This window comes from Phalangium opilio, unplaced genomic scaffold, assembly GCF_054372755.1.
Source record: "Phalangium opilio isolate 3A_F unplaced genomic scaffold, DU_Popi_V2 ptg000352l_1, whole genome shotgun sequence".
Classification (NCBI taxonomy): Eukaryota; Metazoa; Arthropoda; class Arachnida; order Opiliones; family Phalangiidae; genus Phalangium; species Phalangium opilio.
In genome coordinates, this window is record NW_028324228.1 from 5,565,275 (window position 1) to 5,580,354 (window position 15,080).

A 15,080-nucleotide genomic window follows, 5' to 3' on the forward strand; every position below is an offset into this window, starting at 1 on the left:
AAAAATAAGTTTTTAAGTTGTTTTTAGAATTCTACCAATTAAAGCTTCGTAAAGGGGACTCGGTGGCGCAATGGTAGCGCGTCTGACTCCAGATCAGAAGGCTGCGTGTTCGAATCACGTCCGGGTCAAACAAATAATAAAATTTAGTTTTTACGTTGTTTATAGAAATTCTATTAATTAAACCTTCGTAAAGGGGACTCGGTGGCGCAATGGTAGCGCGTCTGACTCCAGATCAGAAGGCTGCGTGTTCGAATCACGTCCGGGTCAAACAAATAATAAAGGTTAGTTTTTACGTTGTTTATAGAAATTCTACCAATTAAACCGTCAGGGGGCTCGGTGGCGCAATGGTAGCGCGTCTGACACCAGATCAGAAGGCTGCGTGTTCGAATCACGTCTGGGTCAAAGAAATAATTAAAACTTAGTTTTTAAGTTGTTTATAGAATTCTACCAATTAAACCTCATTAAGGGGCTTGGTGGCGCAATGGTAGCACGTCTGACTCCAGATCAGAAGGCTGCGTGTTCGAATCACGTCTGACTCCAGATCAGAAGGCTGCGTGTTCGAATCACGTCCGGGTCAAACAAATAATAATATTTAGTTTTTACGTTGTTTATAGGAATTCTACCAATTTAACCTTCGTTCAGGGGGCTCGGTGGCGCAATGTCAGCGCGTCTGATTCCAGATCAGAATGTTGCGTGTTCGAATCAAGTCCGGGTCAAACAAATAATAAAATTTAGTTTTTACCTTGTTTATAAAAATTCTACCAATTTAACTTTCGTTCAGGGGGCTCGGTGGCGCAATGGTAGCGCTTCTGAAACCAGATCAGAAAGCTGCGTGTTGGAATCACGTTCGGGTCAAAGAAATAATAAAAATCAGTTTTTAAGTTTTTTTTAAAATTCTACCAATTAAACCTTCGTAAAGGGGGCTTGGTGGCGCAATGGTAGCGCGTCTGACTCCAGAACAGAAGGCTGCGTGTTCGAATCACGTCCGGGTCAAACAAATAATAAAAATAAGTTTTTAAGTTGTTTTTAGAATTCTACCAATTAAGGCTTCGTAAAGGGGACTCGGTGGCGCAATGGTAGCGCGTCTGACTCCAGATCAGAAGGCTGCGTGTTCGAATCACGTCCGGGTCAAAAAAATAATAAAATTTAGATTTTACGTTGTTTATAGAAATTCTACCAATTAAACCTTCGTAAAGGGAACTCGGTGGCGCAATGGTAGCGCGTCTGACTCCAGATCAGAAAGCTGCGTGTTCGAATCACGTCCGGGTCAAACAAATAATAAAGGTTAGTTTTTACGTTGTTTATAGAAATTCTACCACTTAAACCGTCAGGGGGCTCGGTGGCGCAATGGTAGCGCGTCTGACACCAGATCAGAAGGCTGAGTGTTCGAATCACGTCAGGGTCAAACAAATAATAAAGGTTAGTTTTTACGTTGTTTATAGAAATTCTACCAATTAAACCGTCAGGGGGTTCGGTGGCGCAATGGTAGCGCGTCTGACTCCAGATCAGAAGGCTGCGTGTTCGAATCACGTCCGGGTCAAACAAATAATAAAATTTAGTTTTTACGTTGTTTATAGAAATTCTACCAATTAAACCTTCGTAAAGGGGACTCGGTGGCGCAATGGTAGCGCGTCTGACTCCAGATCAGAAGGCTGTGTGTTCGAATCACGTCCGGGTGAAACAAATAATAAAATTTAGTTTTTACGTTGTTAATAGAAATTCTACCAATTAAACCTTCGTAAAGGGGACTCGGTGGCGCAATGGTAGCGCGTCTGACTCCAGATCAGCAAGCTGCGTGTTCGAATCACGTCCGGGTCAAACAAATAATAAAGGTTAGTTTTTACGTTGTTTATAGAAATTCTACCAATTAAACCGTCAGGGGGCTCGGTGGCGCAATGGTAGCGCGTCTGACACCAGATCAGAAGGCTGAAGCTACATTCGCAAAGGAGCGGTAATCTCTCAGTAAGCATAAAGACGAAACTGAAAGCTGGTTTTCAATCTCTCGCGCGGGTTTTGGAAAACCAGTTTCCTCCTCAAAACCAGTTTCAACTTTGCGCTAGACCTTTCCCAAAGGAGATGTTTTGATTTGTGATGTAGGGCAACGCCACTAGGGTTCCCTCGAAACTTTATGATATGTAAAATGGCGATGACGGTGGCAAACAAATTGATGATCTTATTGTTATTAAAAAAGAAATTGTTGTTGATGAAGTTAATGCGAAGAAGAAACCAAATAATAACTAGAAAAAGAGCGCGTTGGTGGGTGCACCCGATATGGTTAAAAAGGAAGAAAGAAGGCGATTTTCACACTCTGGTAAGTTTTATAGTTAAGCCTTTGTATTTGGTTTTGATACATTTTGTGGCCTTCATATTAAAATAACTATACTTATTTACAGATGAAGGCGATGAGACTTCACGATCATGCGTACTTTAAAAATTATTCACGTATGTCTCCCAAGCATTTTGATAAACTTCTCGGCTTACTGCATAGTTCATTAAAAAAGTACCCGTTGTCGAGAGAAGCAATATCTCCGGCCCATCGTTTGGCAGTCACGTTGCGGTAAGCATATTAAATAATTACTAATTCCATAAGATTACAAAAGGACCAAAGTTCTATTTAAAAATTATCTAGGTACCTGGCTACGGGAAACAGTTTTATATCCATTGCATACGCTTTCCGGATAGGACTTTCGACAACCCATTATATTGTTCGTGAAACATGCCAAGCCATGTGGGATATTTTAAGGCCCATCTATTTAGAAGTATGCTTACATAGTTGGATCTACATGGTGCGTTGATTCATGTAATGAAAATATACTTATTCAGAGCCCTAGTGAAAAAACATGGAAGGATGCTGCCGCAAAGTATTATGCAACTTGGCAATACCCAAACTGCATTGGTGCTGTAGATGGCAAGCATGTACTAATTCAGCAGCCGAAAAACACTGGATCTATGTTCTATAATTACAAGGCACGTTCAAATTTAAGGGTGTTATTTTTCATTTCTGCATTTAAATTAATGTTTTTATATATTTTAGGGCACAAATTCCATAAATCTGATGGCAGTTGTAGATGCGGACTACAGATTTATAGCCGTTGATATCGGTGCGTACGGTTCGAGTTCTGATGGTGGTGTTTTTAAAGCGTCAGCCATTGGGAGAGCTTTGGAAAATTCCCAATTGAAAATACCACTCCCTGCCATTCTGCCAGGGACTAGTATATTAGCGCCGCATGTCATGGTTGGTGATGATGCTTTCCAGTTGCGAACAGACTTTTTAAAACCGTACAATCGAGGGGACTTGGATGATGAAAAAAGGGTTTTTAATTATCGTCTCAGCCGAGCAAGGTGATAATTTTTATTTAATTAAATTTTAATATTGTAAATATTAATAACTATTATCTTGTTAAAACATGAAGGCGATGCAGTGAAAATGCGTTTGGTATTCTAGGAGCTAGGTGGAGAATATTTCGTAGACCAATAATCCTTTCGCCTGAAAATGTGGATTTGGTGACAAAAGCAACTGTAATTTTGCACAACTTTATCATGACAGAAGAAAAAGCGCTTGAAGGACCGCAAAAAGTGTATTGCCCCCCTGGTTATGCTGAAAATGAACAATGGAGAAACGAACCAGCTAACGCATTCACAAATGTTCCACCAACTCGTGCCAGAAATTTTTTAAGAGATGCAGGTGAAGTGCGAGCTAAATATGCAGAATATTTCTTTTCTGAAAATGGCCAAGTAGCTTGGCAATGGGATATTCCCGGAGTAAAAAGGCCAAATATATTAAAAAGGTTACCATAAATGTAAAAAACTAAAATGTGTTAAATAAATTGTGTCGAATAGTGTCAATTGCTTTATTTTATTAAAAAAGATTATTCAGAATCTGAATCAGAAAGAAAGGAGAATGCTGTTTGAATAAGTTTTAACTCAAATTTAGGTTGTTTTTTAGTTTTCACCCTTCGGAAAATATCCGCAATATACTTTCCGAATCTATCAGCTGCATCATCAGAAGAATGGTTGTTTGCAGATTCAGCCACTTTCATCATAACTCTGGAAACGATTATGTTTAATCGTTTATTTCCTACTTATTTATACCATGATTAAACAAGGTTCATAAAGTTGCATACTTATCAATTTTGTCCATTTCTTCTAAAATGTCATCATTTGTTCCTACAGAGCGTTTAGTTGCTTTTCGTTTCCCTTGAGTATTGGTATTGTTCGCAGCTGATGATGGTCTGGACGATGATGCTGAACTTGTGCATCTTGATGTACTTTGAGTAGATAATTCAGAAGGTTCAGCAACTTCTTCCACGATCTCTTTGTCACCAACAGTTTCTTCAGACATACTTGAGAGAATCTGATAAGATAAAGTTAATTATACTCGAAAGTTAGATGTTTTAAACATCTTTAAAACTCACTTTGTATGCTTCTGCGTCATTACTGTTTTGATGAGACATTTCCTCTACCGTTTCACTCTCATTCATTTCATCTATATTACATGAAGTTCTGCATTATAGCAGTAAGAGAACTTAAGTTAACTACACAAATTGGCAAGTTAATGTATTATTAATACACATACTCTCTTTTGGATATAATATCTTTCAAAAAAAGCATCTGCTTAAAATAGGGCCATTTAATTTTGTCAAAATCCTTTTCTGGATCATATCCTGATCCAGATTTTTTAACGTTCACAACATTGAAATTGGTACGAAATTGATCCCGCAAATACTTCCACTCTCTCTTGGCAAGAGCCTCTATTAATAATATAATTATAATTTTTATACTTCAGGGATAAACGGATAAATTAAAATAATCATCAAAACTTCAATACATACTTGACATTCCTGTTGTTAGCGAAATTATGTTCCATGCTGCGTCTACTGCTCCATTATCCTTATGTTCAGATAAACATTTGTCCCAGATAACTTTGTTCTCGAAAACCGCACTTATTAATTTTTCCCTCCTTTCACAAGTTAATTTTTTCTTTTCAGTAGAAACTTTCTTCAACAACTCCTTCGCGGTAGCCATGTTTAAAATAAACTTAAACACGGCTTCTTCGCGCGTTTTCGATCCCCTTATCGCTCTTTTAATTGGTTCTTCAAATCACGTGGTACGCGGCTGAAGCTGAAAGATCAACTTGAGTTGATCTTGGCTGAAATATGAAATCCACCCGCTTTCAGCGCCTGCTTTCAGAATCAGCCTGGAAAAACCAGTTTCAGCCGAAATGCGAAATGTTTAGCAGAAACTGGTTTTTTAAGCAAGCTTTTCGTTTCGGCTTTCAGCTTCAGCTTTCCGCTCCTTTGCGAATGTAGCTTGAGTGTTCGAATCACGTCAGGGTCAAACAAATAATAAAGGTTAGTTTTTACGTTGTTTATAGAAATTCTACCAATTAAACCGTCAGGGGGTTCGGTGGCGCAATGGTAGCGCGTCTGACTCCAGATCAGAAGGCTGCGTGTTCGAATCACGTCCGGGTCAAACAAATAATAAAATTTAGTTTTTACGTTGTTTATAGAAATTCTACCAATTAAACCTTCGTAAAGGGGACTCGGTGGCGCAATGGTAGCGCGTCTGACTCCAGATCAGAAGGCTGTGTGTTCGAATCACGTCCGGGTCAAACAAATAATAAAATTTAGTTTTTACGTTGTTAATAGAAATTCTACCAATTAAACCTTCGTAAAGGGGACTCGGTGGCGCAATGGTAGCGCGTCTGACTCCAGATCAGCAGGCTGCGTGTTCGAATCACGTCCGGGTCAAACAAATAATAAAGGTTAGTTTTTACGTTGTTTATAGAAATTCTACCAATTAAACCGTCAGGGGGCTCGGTGGCGCAATGGTAGCGCGTCTGACACCAGATCAGAAGGCTACGTGTTCGAATCACGTCTGGGTCAAAGAAATAATTAAAACTTAGTTTTTAAGTTGTTTATAGAATTCTACCAATTAAACCTCGTAAAGGGGGCTCGGTGGCGCAATAGTAGCGCGTCTGACTCCAGATCAGAAGGCTGGGTGTTGGAATCACGTCCGGGTCAAAGAAATAATAAAAATAAGTTTTTAAGTTGTTTTTAAAATTTTACCAATTAAACCTTCGTAAAGGGGGCTCGGTGGCGCAATAATAGCGCGTCTGACTCCAGATCAGAAGGCTTTGTGTTGGAATCACGTCCGGGTCAAAGAAATAATAAAAATCAGTTTTTAAGTGTTTTTTAAAATTCTACCAATTAAACCTTCGTAAAGGGGGCTCGGTGGCGCAATGGTAGCGCGTCTGACTCCAGAACAGAAGGCTGCGTGTTCGAATCACGTCCAGGTCAAACAAATAATAAAATTTAGTTTTTACCTTGTTTATAGAAATTCTACCAATTAAACCGTCAGGGGGCTCGGTGGCACAATGGTAGCGCGTCTGACTCCAGAACAGAAGGCTGCGTGTTCGAATCACGTCCGGGTCAAACAAATAATAAAAATAAGTTTTTAAGTTGTTTTTAGAATTCTACCAATTAAAGCTTCGTAAAGGGGACTCGGTGGCGCAATGGTAGCGCGTCTGACTCCACATCAGAAGGCTGCGTGTTCGAATCACGTCCGGGTCAAACAAATAATAAAATTTAGATTTTACGTTGTTTATAGAAATTCTACCAATTAAACCTTCGTAAAGGGAACTCGGTGGCGCAATGGTAGCGCGTCTGACTCCAGATCAGAAAGCTGCGTGTTCGAATCACGTCCGGGTCAAACAAATAATAAAGGTTAGTTTTTACGTTGTTTATAGAAATTCTACCACTTAAACCGTGAGGGGGCTCGGTGGCGCAATGGTAGCGCGTCTGACACCAGATCAGAAGGCTGAGTGTTCGAATCACGTCAGGGTCAAACAAATAATAAAGGTTAGTTTTTACGTTGTTTATAGAAATTCTACCAATTAAACCGTCAGGGGGTTCGGTGGCGCAATGGTAGCGCGTCTGACTCCAGATCAGAAGGCTGCGTGTTCGAATCACGTCCGGGTCAAACAAATAATAAAATTTAGTTTTTACGTTGTTTATAGAAATTCTACCAATTAAACCTTCGTAAAGGGGACTCGGTGGCGCAATGGTAGCGCGTCTGACTCCAGATCAGAAGGCTGTGTGTTCGAATCACGTCCGGGTGAAACAAATAATAAAATTTAGTTTTTACGTTGTTAATAGAAATTCTACCAATTAAACCTTCGTAAAGGGGACTCGGTGGCGCAATGGTAGCGCGTCTGACTCCAGATCAGCAAGCTGCGTGTTCGAATCACGTCCGGGTCAAACAAATAATAAAGGTTAGTTTTTACGTTGTTTATAGAAATTCTACCAATTAAACCGTCAGGGGGCTCGGTGGCGCAATGGTAGCGCGTCTGACACCAGATCAGAAGGCTGAGTGTTCGAATCACGTCAGGGTCAAACAAATAATAAAGGTTAGTTTTTACGTTGTTTATAGAAATTCTACCAATTAAACCGTCAGGGGGTTCGGTGGGGCAATGGTAGCGCAATGGTAGCGCGTCTGACTCCAGATCAGAAGGCTGCGTGTTCGAATCACGTCCGGGTCAAACAAATAATAAAATTTAGTTTTTACGTTGTTTATAGAAATTCTACCAATTAAACCTTCGTAAAGGGGACTCGGTGGCGCAATGGTAGCGCGTCTGACTCCAGATCAGAAGGCTGTGTGTTCGAATCACGTCCGGGTCAAACAAATAATAAAATTTAGTTTTTACGTTGTTAATAGAAATTCTACCAATTAAACCTTCGTAAAGGGGACTCGGTGGCGCAATGGTAGCGCGTCTGACTCCAGATCAGCAGGCTGCGTGTTCGAATCACGTCCGGGTCAAACAAATAATAAAGGTTAGTTTTTACGTTGTTTATAGAAATTCTACCAATTAAACCGTCAGGGGGCTCGGTGGCGCAATGGTAGCGCGTCTGACACCAGATCAGAAGGCTACGTGTTCGAATCACGTCTGGGTCAAAGAAATAATTAAAACTTAGTTTTTAAGTTGTTTATAGAATTCTACCAATTAAACCTCGTAAAGGGGGCTCGGTGGCGCAATAGTAGCGCGTCTGACTCCAGATCAGAAGGCTGGGTGTTGGAATCACGTCCGGGTCAAAGAAATAATAAAAATAAGTTTTTAAGTTGTTTTTAAAATTTTACCAATTAAACCTTCGTAAAGGGGGCTCGGTGGCGCAATAATAGCGCGTCTGACTCCAGATCAGAAGGCTTTGTGTTGGAATCACGTCCGGGTCAAAGAAATAATAAAAATCAGTTTTTAAGTGTTTTTTAAAATTCTACCAATTAAACCTTCGTAAAGGGGGCTCGGTGGCGCAATGGTAGCGCGTCTGACTCCAGAACAGAAGGCTGCGTGTTCGAATCACGTCCAGGTCAAACAAATAATAAAATTTAGTTTTTACCTTGTTTATAGAAATTCTACCAATTAAACCGTCAGGGGGCTCGGTGGCACAATGGTAGCGCGTCTGACTCCAGAACAGAAGGCTGCGTGTTCGAATAACGTCCGGGTCAAACAAATAATAAAAATAAGTTTTTAAGTTGTTTTTAGAATTCTACCAATTAAAGCTTCGTAAAGGGGACTCGGTGGCGCAATGGTAGCGCGTCTGACTCCACATCAGAAGGCTGCGTGTTCGAATCACGTCCGGGTCAAACAAATAATAAAATTTAGTTTTTACGTTGTTTATAGAAATTCTACCAATTAAACCTTCGTAAAGGGGACTCGGTGGCGCAATGGTAGCGCGTCTGACTCCAGATCAGAAGGCTGCGTGTTCGAATCACGTCCGGGTCAAACAAATAATAAAATTTAGTTTTTACGTTGTTTATAGAAATTCTATTAATTAAACCTTCGTAAAGGGGACTCGGTGGCGCAATGGTAGCGCGTCTGACTCCAGATCAGAAGGCTGCGTGTTCGAATCACGTCCGGGTCAAACAAATAATAAAGGTTAGTTTTTACGTTGTTTATAGAAATTCTACCAATTAAACCGTCAGGGGGCTCGGTGGCGCAATGGTAGCGCGTCTGACACCAGATCAGAAGGCTGCGTGTTCGAATCACGTCTGGGTCAAAGAAATAATTAAAACTTAGTTTTTAAGTTGTTTATAGAATTCTACCAATTAAACCTCATTAAGGGGGCTTGGTGGGGCAATGGTAGCACGTCTGACTCCAGATCAGAAGGCTGCGTGTTCGAATCACGTCTGACTCCAGATCAGAAGGCTGCGTGTTCGAATCACGTCCGGGTCAAACAAATAATAATATTTAGTTTTTACGTTGTTTATAGGAATTCTACCAATTTAACCTTCTTTCAGGGGGCTCGGTGGCGCAATGTCAGCGCGTCTGATTCCAGATCAGAATGTTGCGTGTTCGAATCAAGTCCGGGTCAAACAAATAATAAAAATAAGTTTTTAAGTTGTTTTTAGAATTCTACCAATTAAAGCTTCGTAAAGGGGACTCGGTGGCGCAATGGTAGCGCGTCTGACTCCAGATCAGAAGGCTGTGTGTTCGAATCACGTCCGGGTCAAACAAATAATAAAATTTAGTTTTTACGTTGTTTATAGAAATTCTACCAATTAAACCTTCGTAAAGGGAACTCGGTGGCGCAATGGTAGCGCGTCTGACTCCAGATCAGAAGGCTGCGTGTTCGAATCACGTTCGGGTCAAACAAATAATAAAAATAAGTTTTTAAGTTGTTTTTAGAATTCTACCAATTAAAGCTTCGTAAAGGGGACTCGGTGGCGCAATGGTAGCGCGTCTGACTCCAGATCAGAAGGCTGTGTGTTCGAATCACGTCCGGGTCAAACAAATAATAAAATTTAGTTTTTACGTTGTTTATAGAAATTCTACCAATTAAACCTTCGTAAAGGGAACTCGGTGGCGCAATGGTAGCGCGTCTGACTCCAGATCAGAAGGCTGCGTGTTCGAATCACGTCCGGGTCAAACAAATAATAAAGGTTAGTTTTTACGTTGTTTATAGAAATTCTACCAATTAAACCGTCAGGGGGCTCGGTGGCGCAATGGTAGCGCGTCTGACACCAGATCAGAAGGCTGCGTGTTCGAATCACGTCCGGGTCAAACAAATAATAAAGGTTAGTTTTTACGTTGTTTATAGAAATTCTACCAATTAAACCGTCAGGGGGCTCGGTGGCGCAATGGTAGCGCGTCTGACTCCAGATCAGTAGGCTGCGTGTTCGAATCACGTCCGGGTCAAACAAATAATAAAATTCAGTTTTTACGTTGTTTATAGAAATTCTATTAATTAAACCTTCGTAAAGGGGACTCGGTGGCGCAATGGTAGCGCGTCTGAATCCAGATCAGAAGGCTGCGTGTTCGAATCACGTCCGGGTCAAACAAATAATAAAGGTTAGTTTTTACGTTGTTTATAGAAATTCTACCAATTAAACCGTCAGGGGGCTCGGTGGCGCAATGGTAGCGCGTCTGACACCAGATCAGAAGGCTGCGTGTTCGAATCACGTCTGGGTCAAAGAAATAATTAAAACTTAGTTTTTAAGTTGTTTATAGAATTCTACCAATTAAACCTCATTAAGGGGGCTTGGTGGGGCAATGGTAGCACGTCTGACTCCAGATCAGAAGGCTGCGTGTTCGAATCACGTCTGACTCCAGATCAGAAGGCTGCGTGTTCGAATCACGTCCGGGTCAAACAAATGATAAAATTTAGTTTTTACGTTGTTTATAGAAATTCTACCAATTAAACCTTCGTAAAGGGAACTCGGTGGCGCAATGGTAGCGCGTCTGACTCCAGATCAGAAGGCTGCGTGTTCGAATCACGTCCGGGTCAAACAAATAATAAAGGTTAGTTTTTACGTTGTTTATAGAAATTCTACCAATTAAACCGTCAGGGGGCTCGGTGGCGCAATGGTAGCGCGTCTGACACCAGATCAGAAGGCTGCGTGTTCGAATCACGTCCGGGTCAAACAAATAATAAAGGTTAGTTTTTACGTTGTTTATAGAAATTCTACCAATTAAACCGTCAGGGGGCTCGGTGGCGCAATGGTAGCGCGTCTGACTCCAGATCAGTAGGCTGCGTGTTCGAATCACGTCCGGGTCAAACAAATAATAAAATTCAGTTTTTACGTTGTTTATAGAAATTCTATTAATTAAACCTTCGTAAAGGGGACTCGGTGGCGCAATGGTAGCGCGTCTGAATCCAGATCAGAAGGCTGCGTGTTCGAATCACGTCCGGGTCAAACAAATAATAAAGGTTAGTTTTTACGTTGTTTATAGAAATTCTACCAATTAAACCGTCAGGGGGCTCGGTGGCGCAATGGTAGCGCGTCTGACACCAGATCAGAAGGCTGCGTGTTCGAATCACGTCTGGGTCAAAGAAATAATTAAAACTTAGTTTTTAAGTTGTTTATAGAATTCTACCAATTAAACCTCATTAAGGGGGCTTGGTGGGGCAATGGTAGCACGTCTGACTCCAGATCAGAAGGCTGCGTGTTCGAATCACGTCTGACTCCAGATCAGAAGGCTGCGTGTTCGAATCACGTCCGGGTCAAACAAATGATAAAATTTAGTTTTTACGTTGTTTATAGAAATTCTACCAATTAAACCTTCGTAAAGGGAACTCGGTGGCGCAATGGTAGCGCGTCTGACTCCAGATCAGAAGGCTGCGTGTTCGAATCACGTCCGGGTCAAACAAATAATAAAGGTTAGTTTTTACGTTGTTTATAGAAATTCTACCAATTAAACCGTCAGGGGGCTCGGTGGCGCAATGGTAGCGCGTCTGACACCAGATCAGAAGGCTGCGTGTTCGAATCACGTCCGGGTCAAACAAATAATAAAGGTTAGTTTTTACGTTGTTTATAGAAATTCTACCAATTAAACCGTCAGGGGGCTCGGTGGCGCAATGGTAGCGCGTCTGACTCCAGATCAGTAGGCTGCGTGTTCGAATCACGTCCGGGTCAAACAAATAATAAAATTCAGTTTTTACGTTGTTTATAGAAATTCTATTAATTAAACCTTCGTAAAGGGGACTCGGTGGCGCAATGGTAGCGCGTCTGACTCCAGATCAGAAGGCTGCGTGTTCGAATCACGTCCGGGTCAAACAAATAATAAAGGTTAGTTTTTACGTTGTTTATAGAAATTCTACCAATTAAACCGTCAGGGGGCTCGGTGGCGCAATGGTAGCGCGTCTGACACCAGATCAGAAGGCTGCGTGTTCGAATCACGTCTGGGTCAAAGAAATAATTAAAACTTAGTTTTTAAGTTGTTTATAGAATTCTACCAATTAAACCTCATTAAGGGGGCTTGGTGGGGCAATGGTAGCACGTCTGACTCCAGATCAGAAGGCTGCGTGTTCGAATCACGTCTGACTCCAGATCAGAAGGCTGCGTGTTCGAATCACGTCCGGGTCAAACAAATAATAATATTTAGTTTTTACGTTGTTTATAGGAATTCTACCAATTTAACCTTCTTTCAGGGGGCTCGGTGGCGCAATGTCAGCGCGTCTGATTCCAGATCAGAATGTTGCGTGTTCGAATCAAGTCCGGGTCAAACAAATAATAAAATTTAGTTTTTACCTTGTTTATAAAAATTCTACCAATTTAACTTTCGTTCAGGGGGCTCGGTGGCGCAATGGTAGCGCTTCTGAAACCAGATCAGAAAGCTGCGTGTTGGAATCACGTTCGGGTTAAAGAAATAATAAAAATCAGTTTTTAAGTTTTTTTTTAAATTCTACCAATTAAACCTTCGTAAAGGGGGCTCGGTGGCGCAATGGCAGCGCGTCTGACTCCAGAACAGAAGGCTGCGTGTTCGAATCACGTCCGGGTCAAACAAATAATAAAAATAAGTTTTTAAGTTGTTTTTAGAATTCTACCAATTAAAGCTTCGTAAAGGGGACTCGGTGGCGCAATGGTAGCGCGTCTGACTCCAGATCAGAAGGCTGCGTGTTCGAATCACGTCCGGGTCAAACAAATAATAAAATTTAGTTTTTACGTTGTTTATAGAAATTCTACCAATTAAACCTTCGTAAAGGGAACTCGGTGGCGCAATGGTAGCGCGTCTGACTCCAGATCAGAAGGCTGCGTGTTCGAATCACGTCCGGGTCAAACAAATAATAAAGGTTAGTTTTTACGTTGTTTATAGAAATTCTACCAATTAAACCGTCAGGGGGTCGGTGGCGCAATGGTAGCGCGTCTGACACCAGATCAGAAGGCTGCGTGTTCGAATCACGTCCGGGTCAAACAAATAATAAAGGTTAGTTTTTACGTTGTTTATAGAAATTCTACCAATTAAACCGTCAGGGGGCTCGGTGGCGCAATGGTAGCGCGTCTGACTCCAGATCAGTAGGCTGCGTGTTCGAATCACGTCCGGGTCAAACAAATAATAAAATTCAGTTTTTACGTTGTTTATAGAAATTCTATTAATTAAACCTTCGTAAAGGGGACTCGGTGGCGCAATGGTAGCGCGTCTGAATCCAGATCAGAAGGCTGCGTGTTCGAATCACGTCCGGGTCAAACAAATAATAAAGGTTAGTTTTTACGTTGTTTATAGAAATTCTACCAATTAAACCGTCAGGGGGCTCGGTGGCGCAATGGTAGCGCGTCTGACACCAGATCAGAAGGCTGCGTGTTCGAATCACGTCTGGGTCAAAGAAATAATTAAAACTTAGTTTTTAAGTTGTTTATAGAATTCTACCAATTAAACCTCATTAAGGGGGCTTGGTGGGGCAATGGTAGCACGTCTGACTCCAGATCAGAAGGCTGCGTGTTCGAATCACGTCTGACTCCAGATCAGAAGGCTGCGTGTTCGAATCACGTCCGGGTCAAACAAATGATAAAATTTAGTTTTTACGTTGTTTATAGAAATTCTACCAATTAAACCTTCGTAAAGGGAACTCGGTGGCGCAATGGTAGCGCGTCTGACTCCAGATCAGAAGGCTGCGTGTTCGAATCACGTCCGGGTCAAACAAATAATAAAGGTTAGTTTTTACGTTGTTTATAGAAATTCTACCAATTAAACCGTCAGGGGGCTCGGTGGCGCAATGGTAGCGCGTCTGACACCAGATCAGAAGGCTGCGTGTTCGAATCACGTCCGGGTCAAACAAATAATAAAGGTTAGTTTTTACGTTGTTTATAGAAATTCTACCAATTAAACCGTCAGGGGGCTCGGTGGCGCAATGGTAGCGCGTCTGACTCCAGATCAGTAGGCTGCGTGTTCGAATCACGTCCGGGTCAAACAAATAATAAAATTCAGTTTTTACGTTGTTTATAGAAATTCTATTAATTAAACCTTCGTAAAGGGGACTCGGTGGCGCAATGGTAGCGCGTCTGAATCCAGATCAGAAGGCTGCGTGTTCGAATCACGTCCGGGTCAAACAAATAATAAAGGTTAGTTTTTACGTTGTTTATAGAAATTCTACCAATTAAACCGTCAGGGGGCTCGGTGGCGCAATGGTAGCGCGTCTGACACCAGATCAGAAGGCTGCGTGTTCGAATCACGTCTGGGTCAAAGAAATAATTAAAACTTAGTTTTTAAGTTGTTTATAGAATTCTACCAATTAAACCTCATTAAGGGGGCTTGGTGGGGCAATGGTAGCACGTCTGACTCCAGATCAGAAGGCTGCGTGTTCGAATCACGTCTGACTCCAGATCAGAAGGCTGCGTGTTCGAATCACGTCCGGGTCAAACAAATGATAAAATTTAGTTTTTACGTTGTTTATAGAAATTCTACCAATTAAACCTTCGTAAAGGGAACTCGGTGGCGCAATGGTAGCGCGTCTGACTCCAGATCAGAAGGCTGCGTGTTCGAATCACGTCCGGGTCAAACAAATAATAAAGGTTAGTTTTTACGTTGTTTATAGAAATTCTACCAATTAAACCGTCAGGGGGCTCGGTGGCGCAATGGTAGCGCGTCTGACACCAGATCAGAAGGCTGCGTGTTCGAATCACGTCCGGGTCAAACAAATAATAAAGGTTAGTTTTTACGTTGTTTATAGAAATTCTACCAATTAAACCGTCAGGGGGCTCGGTGGCGCAATGGTAGCGCGTCTGACTCCAGATCAGTAGGCTGCGTGTTCGAATCACGTCCGGGTCAAACAAATAATAAAATTCAGTTTTTACGTTGTTTATAGAAA

The 15,080-nt window shown here is 41.6% G+C and overlaps 2 protein-coding genes and 55 non-coding genes across 57 annotated transcripts; 56 read left to right on the plus strand and 1 right to left on the minus strand.

The window, feature by feature from the left end:
* Positions 1-56: 56 nt before the first annotated feature.
* On the plus strand, positions 57-128 carry TRNAW-CCA (transfer RNA tryptophan (anticodon CCA)). Its single transcript has one exon. It is a non-coding gene; the product is annotated as a tRNA-Trp (tRNA).
* Positions 129-195: 67 nt separating this feature from the next.
* TRNAW-CCA (transfer RNA tryptophan (anticodon CCA)) lies at positions 196-267 on the plus strand. Its single transcript has one exon. It is a non-coding gene; the product is annotated as a tRNA-Trp (tRNA).
* A 63-nt stretch (positions 268-330) lies between these two features.
* TRNAW-CCA (transfer RNA tryptophan (anticodon CCA)) lies at positions 331-402 on the plus strand. The gene has a single exon. It is a non-coding gene; the product is annotated as a tRNA-Trp (tRNA).
* Positions 403-1,059: 657 nt separating this feature from the next.
* Positions 1,060-1,131, plus strand: TRNAW-CCA (transfer RNA tryptophan (anticodon CCA)). Its single transcript has one exon. It is a non-coding gene; the product is annotated as a tRNA-Trp (tRNA).
* A 67-nt stretch (positions 1,132-1,198) lies between these two features.
* Positions 1,199-1,270, plus strand: TRNAW-CCA (transfer RNA tryptophan (anticodon CCA)). Its single transcript has one exon. It is a non-coding gene; the product is annotated as a tRNA-Trp (tRNA).
* Positions 1,271-1,468: 198 nt separating this feature from the next.
* On the plus strand, positions 1,469-1,540 carry TRNAW-CCA (transfer RNA tryptophan (anticodon CCA)). The gene has a single exon. It is a non-coding gene; the product is annotated as a tRNA-Trp (tRNA).
* A 67-nt stretch (positions 1,541-1,607) lies between these two features.
* TRNAW-CCA (transfer RNA tryptophan (anticodon CCA)) lies at positions 1,608-1,683 on the plus strand. The gene has a single exon. It is a non-coding gene; the product is annotated as a tRNA-Trp (tRNA).
* Positions 1,684-1,746: 63 nt separating this feature from the next.
* On the plus strand, positions 1,747-1,818 carry TRNAW-CCA (transfer RNA tryptophan (anticodon CCA)). Its single transcript has one exon. It is a non-coding gene; the product is annotated as a tRNA-Trp (tRNA).
* A 1,237-nt stretch (positions 1,819-3,055) lies between these two features.
* On the plus strand, positions 3,056-3,846 carry LOC149607261 (uncharacterized). The gene is made up of 2 exons (XM_089860480.1): positions 3,056-3,342; positions 3,414-3,846. Exons 1-2 carry the CDS (start codon positions 3,056-3,058, stop codon positions 3,796-3,798), a joined length of 672 nt encoding a protein of 223 aa, XP_089716606.1. The 3' UTR covers positions 3,799-3,846.
* A 23-nt stretch (positions 3,847-3,869) lies between these two features.
* LOC149607262 (uncharacterized) lies at positions 3,870-5,025 on the minus strand. Its single transcript, XM_089860431.1, has 5 exons — positions 4,833-5,025; positions 4,577-4,751; positions 4,416-4,503; positions 4,125-4,354; positions 3,870-4,047 (listed from the first exon to the last, which is right to left on the minus strand). Exons 1-5 carry the CDS (start codon positions 5,023-5,025, stop codon positions 3,870-3,872), a joined length of 864 nt encoding a protein of 287 aa, XP_089716557.1.
* A 375-nt stretch (positions 5,026-5,400) lies between these two features.
* On the plus strand, positions 5,401-5,472 carry TRNAW-CCA (transfer RNA tryptophan (anticodon CCA)). Its single transcript has one exon. It is a non-coding gene; the product is annotated as a tRNA-Trp (tRNA).
* Positions 5,473-5,539: 67 nt separating this feature from the next.
* TRNAW-CCA (transfer RNA tryptophan (anticodon CCA)) lies at positions 5,540-5,611 on the plus strand. Its single transcript has one exon. It is a non-coding gene; the product is annotated as a tRNA-Trp (tRNA).
* Positions 5,612-5,678: 67 nt separating this feature from the next.
* TRNAW-CCA (transfer RNA tryptophan (anticodon CCA)) lies at positions 5,679-5,750 on the plus strand. Its single transcript has one exon. It is a non-coding gene; the product is annotated as a tRNA-Trp (tRNA).
* Positions 5,751-5,813: 63 nt separating this feature from the next.
* Positions 5,814-5,885, plus strand: TRNAW-CCA (transfer RNA tryptophan (anticodon CCA)). Its single transcript has one exon. It is a non-coding gene; the product is annotated as a tRNA-Trp (tRNA).
* Positions 5,886-6,500: 615 nt separating this feature from the next.
* Positions 6,501-6,572, plus strand: TRNAW-CCA (transfer RNA tryptophan (anticodon CCA)). Its single transcript has one exon. It is a non-coding gene; the product is annotated as a tRNA-Trp (tRNA).
* Positions 6,573-6,639: 67 nt separating this feature from the next.
* Positions 6,640-6,711, plus strand: TRNAW-CCA (transfer RNA tryptophan (anticodon CCA)). The gene has a single exon. It is a non-coding gene; the product is annotated as a tRNA-Trp (tRNA).
* A 198-nt stretch (positions 6,712-6,909) lies between these two features.
* TRNAW-CCA (transfer RNA tryptophan (anticodon CCA)) lies at positions 6,910-6,981 on the plus strand. The gene has a single exon. It is a non-coding gene; the product is annotated as a tRNA-Trp (tRNA).
* Positions 6,982-7,048: 67 nt separating this feature from the next.
* On the plus strand, positions 7,049-7,124 carry TRNAW-CCA (transfer RNA tryptophan (anticodon CCA)). Its single transcript has one exon. It is a non-coding gene; the product is annotated as a tRNA-Trp (tRNA).
* A 63-nt stretch (positions 7,125-7,187) lies between these two features.
* TRNAW-CCA (transfer RNA tryptophan (anticodon CCA)) lies at positions 7,188-7,259 on the plus strand. The gene has a single exon. It is a non-coding gene; the product is annotated as a tRNA-Trp (tRNA).
* Positions 7,260-7,607: 348 nt separating this feature from the next.
* TRNAW-CCA (transfer RNA tryptophan (anticodon CCA)) lies at positions 7,608-7,679 on the plus strand. Its single transcript has one exon. It is a non-coding gene; the product is annotated as a tRNA-Trp (tRNA).
* Positions 7,680-7,746: 67 nt separating this feature from the next.
* On the plus strand, positions 7,747-7,818 carry TRNAW-CCA (transfer RNA tryptophan (anticodon CCA)). Its single transcript has one exon. It is a non-coding gene; the product is annotated as a tRNA-Trp (tRNA).
* A 63-nt stretch (positions 7,819-7,881) lies between these two features.
* Positions 7,882-7,953, plus strand: TRNAW-CCA (transfer RNA tryptophan (anticodon CCA)). The gene has a single exon. It is a non-coding gene; the product is annotated as a tRNA-Trp (tRNA).
* Positions 7,954-8,568: 615 nt separating this feature from the next.
* Positions 8,569-8,640, plus strand: TRNAW-CCA (transfer RNA tryptophan (anticodon CCA)). The gene has a single exon. It is a non-coding gene; the product is annotated as a tRNA-Trp (tRNA).
* A 67-nt stretch (positions 8,641-8,707) lies between these two features.
* On the plus strand, positions 8,708-8,779 carry TRNAW-CCA (transfer RNA tryptophan (anticodon CCA)). Its single transcript has one exon. It is a non-coding gene; the product is annotated as a tRNA-Trp (tRNA).
* Positions 8,780-8,846: 67 nt separating this feature from the next.
* On the plus strand, positions 8,847-8,918 carry TRNAW-CCA (transfer RNA tryptophan (anticodon CCA)). The gene has a single exon. It is a non-coding gene; the product is annotated as a tRNA-Trp (tRNA).
* Positions 8,919-8,981: 63 nt separating this feature from the next.
* Positions 8,982-9,053, plus strand: TRNAW-CCA (transfer RNA tryptophan (anticodon CCA)). The gene has a single exon. It is a non-coding gene; the product is annotated as a tRNA-Trp (tRNA).
* A 381-nt stretch (positions 9,054-9,434) lies between these two features.
* On the plus strand, positions 9,435-9,506 carry TRNAW-CCA (transfer RNA tryptophan (anticodon CCA)). The gene has a single exon. It is a non-coding gene; the product is annotated as a tRNA-Trp (tRNA).
* A 67-nt stretch (positions 9,507-9,573) lies between these two features.
* On the plus strand, positions 9,574-9,645 carry TRNAW-CCA (transfer RNA tryptophan (anticodon CCA)). The gene has a single exon. It is a non-coding gene; the product is annotated as a tRNA-Trp (tRNA).
* Positions 9,646-9,711: 66 nt separating this feature from the next.
* Positions 9,712-9,783, plus strand: TRNAW-CCA (transfer RNA tryptophan (anticodon CCA)). Its single transcript has one exon. It is a non-coding gene; the product is annotated as a tRNA-Trp (tRNA).
* A 67-nt stretch (positions 9,784-9,850) lies between these two features.
* On the plus strand, positions 9,851-9,922 carry TRNAW-CCA (transfer RNA tryptophan (anticodon CCA)). Its single transcript has one exon. It is a non-coding gene; the product is annotated as a tRNA-Trp (tRNA).
* A 63-nt stretch (positions 9,923-9,985) lies between these two features.
* Positions 9,986-10,057, plus strand: TRNAW-CCA (transfer RNA tryptophan (anticodon CCA)). Its single transcript has one exon. It is a non-coding gene; the product is annotated as a tRNA-Trp (tRNA).
* Positions 10,058-10,120: 63 nt separating this feature from the next.
* Positions 10,121-10,192, plus strand: TRNAW-CCA (transfer RNA tryptophan (anticodon CCA)). The gene has a single exon. It is a non-coding gene; the product is annotated as a tRNA-Trp (tRNA).
* A 67-nt stretch (positions 10,193-10,259) lies between these two features.
* TRNAW-CCA (transfer RNA tryptophan (anticodon CCA)) lies at positions 10,260-10,331 on the plus strand. Its single transcript has one exon. It is a non-coding gene; the product is annotated as a tRNA-Trp (tRNA).
* A 63-nt stretch (positions 10,332-10,394) lies between these two features.
* TRNAW-CCA (transfer RNA tryptophan (anticodon CCA)) lies at positions 10,395-10,466 on the plus strand. Its single transcript has one exon. It is a non-coding gene; the product is annotated as a tRNA-Trp (tRNA).
* Positions 10,467-10,709: 243 nt separating this feature from the next.
* Positions 10,710-10,781, plus strand: TRNAW-CCA (transfer RNA tryptophan (anticodon CCA)). The gene has a single exon. It is a non-coding gene; the product is annotated as a tRNA-Trp (tRNA).
* A 63-nt stretch (positions 10,782-10,844) lies between these two features.
* On the plus strand, positions 10,845-10,916 carry TRNAW-CCA (transfer RNA tryptophan (anticodon CCA)). The gene has a single exon. It is a non-coding gene; the product is annotated as a tRNA-Trp (tRNA).
* A 63-nt stretch (positions 10,917-10,979) lies between these two features.
* TRNAW-CCA (transfer RNA tryptophan (anticodon CCA)) lies at positions 10,980-11,051 on the plus strand. Its single transcript has one exon. It is a non-coding gene; the product is annotated as a tRNA-Trp (tRNA).
* Positions 11,052-11,118: 67 nt separating this feature from the next.
* TRNAW-CCA (transfer RNA tryptophan (anticodon CCA)) lies at positions 11,119-11,190 on the plus strand. Its single transcript has one exon. It is a non-coding gene; the product is annotated as a tRNA-Trp (tRNA).
* A 63-nt stretch (positions 11,191-11,253) lies between these two features.
* Positions 11,254-11,325, plus strand: TRNAW-CCA (transfer RNA tryptophan (anticodon CCA)). The gene has a single exon. It is a non-coding gene; the product is annotated as a tRNA-Trp (tRNA).
* A 243-nt stretch (positions 11,326-11,568) lies between these two features.
* TRNAW-CCA (transfer RNA tryptophan (anticodon CCA)) lies at positions 11,569-11,640 on the plus strand. The gene has a single exon. It is a non-coding gene; the product is annotated as a tRNA-Trp (tRNA).
* Positions 11,641-11,703: 63 nt separating this feature from the next.
* Positions 11,704-11,775, plus strand: TRNAW-CCA (transfer RNA tryptophan (anticodon CCA)). The gene has a single exon. It is a non-coding gene; the product is annotated as a tRNA-Trp (tRNA).
* A 63-nt stretch (positions 11,776-11,838) lies between these two features.
* On the plus strand, positions 11,839-11,910 carry TRNAW-CCA (transfer RNA tryptophan (anticodon CCA)). Its single transcript has one exon. It is a non-coding gene; the product is annotated as a tRNA-Trp (tRNA).
* A 67-nt stretch (positions 11,911-11,977) lies between these two features.
* Positions 11,978-12,049, plus strand: TRNAW-CCA (transfer RNA tryptophan (anticodon CCA)). Its single transcript has one exon. It is a non-coding gene; the product is annotated as a tRNA-Trp (tRNA).
* Positions 12,050-12,112: 63 nt separating this feature from the next.
* Positions 12,113-12,184, plus strand: TRNAW-CCA (transfer RNA tryptophan (anticodon CCA)). The gene has a single exon. It is a non-coding gene; the product is annotated as a tRNA-Trp (tRNA).
* A 658-nt stretch (positions 12,185-12,842) lies between these two features.
* Positions 12,843-12,914, plus strand: TRNAW-CCA (transfer RNA tryptophan (anticodon CCA)). The gene has a single exon. It is a non-coding gene; the product is annotated as a tRNA-Trp (tRNA).
* Positions 12,915-12,981: 67 nt separating this feature from the next.
* On the plus strand, positions 12,982-13,053 carry TRNAW-CCA (transfer RNA tryptophan (anticodon CCA)). The gene has a single exon. It is a non-coding gene; the product is annotated as a tRNA-Trp (tRNA).
* A 197-nt stretch (positions 13,054-13,250) lies between these two features.
* TRNAW-CCA (transfer RNA tryptophan (anticodon CCA)) lies at positions 13,251-13,322 on the plus strand. The gene has a single exon. It is a non-coding gene; the product is annotated as a tRNA-Trp (tRNA).
* Positions 13,323-13,389: 67 nt separating this feature from the next.
* Positions 13,390-13,461, plus strand: TRNAW-CCA (transfer RNA tryptophan (anticodon CCA)). Its single transcript has one exon. It is a non-coding gene; the product is annotated as a tRNA-Trp (tRNA).
* A 63-nt stretch (positions 13,462-13,524) lies between these two features.
* TRNAW-CCA (transfer RNA tryptophan (anticodon CCA)) lies at positions 13,525-13,596 on the plus strand. Its single transcript has one exon. It is a non-coding gene; the product is annotated as a tRNA-Trp (tRNA).
* A 243-nt stretch (positions 13,597-13,839) lies between these two features.
* On the plus strand, positions 13,840-13,911 carry TRNAW-CCA (transfer RNA tryptophan (anticodon CCA)). Its single transcript has one exon. It is a non-coding gene; the product is annotated as a tRNA-Trp (tRNA).
* A 63-nt stretch (positions 13,912-13,974) lies between these two features.
* On the plus strand, positions 13,975-14,046 carry TRNAW-CCA (transfer RNA tryptophan (anticodon CCA)). Its single transcript has one exon. It is a non-coding gene; the product is annotated as a tRNA-Trp (tRNA).
* A 63-nt stretch (positions 14,047-14,109) lies between these two features.
* Positions 14,110-14,181, plus strand: TRNAW-CCA (transfer RNA tryptophan (anticodon CCA)). Its single transcript has one exon. It is a non-coding gene; the product is annotated as a tRNA-Trp (tRNA).
* A 67-nt stretch (positions 14,182-14,248) lies between these two features.
* Positions 14,249-14,320, plus strand: TRNAW-CCA (transfer RNA tryptophan (anticodon CCA)). The gene has a single exon. It is a non-coding gene; the product is annotated as a tRNA-Trp (tRNA).
* Positions 14,321-14,383: 63 nt separating this feature from the next.
* On the plus strand, positions 14,384-14,455 carry TRNAW-CCA (transfer RNA tryptophan (anticodon CCA)). Its single transcript has one exon. It is a non-coding gene; the product is annotated as a tRNA-Trp (tRNA).
* Positions 14,456-14,698: 243 nt separating this feature from the next.
* Positions 14,699-14,770, plus strand: TRNAW-CCA (transfer RNA tryptophan (anticodon CCA)). The gene has a single exon. It is a non-coding gene; the product is annotated as a tRNA-Trp (tRNA).
* A 63-nt stretch (positions 14,771-14,833) lies between these two features.
* TRNAW-CCA (transfer RNA tryptophan (anticodon CCA)) lies at positions 14,834-14,905 on the plus strand. Its single transcript has one exon. It is a non-coding gene; the product is annotated as a tRNA-Trp (tRNA).
* Positions 14,906-14,968: 63 nt separating this feature from the next.
* TRNAW-CCA (transfer RNA tryptophan (anticodon CCA)) lies at positions 14,969-15,040 on the plus strand. The gene has a single exon. It is a non-coding gene; the product is annotated as a tRNA-Trp (tRNA).
* Positions 15,041-15,080: the final 40 nt, after the last annotated feature.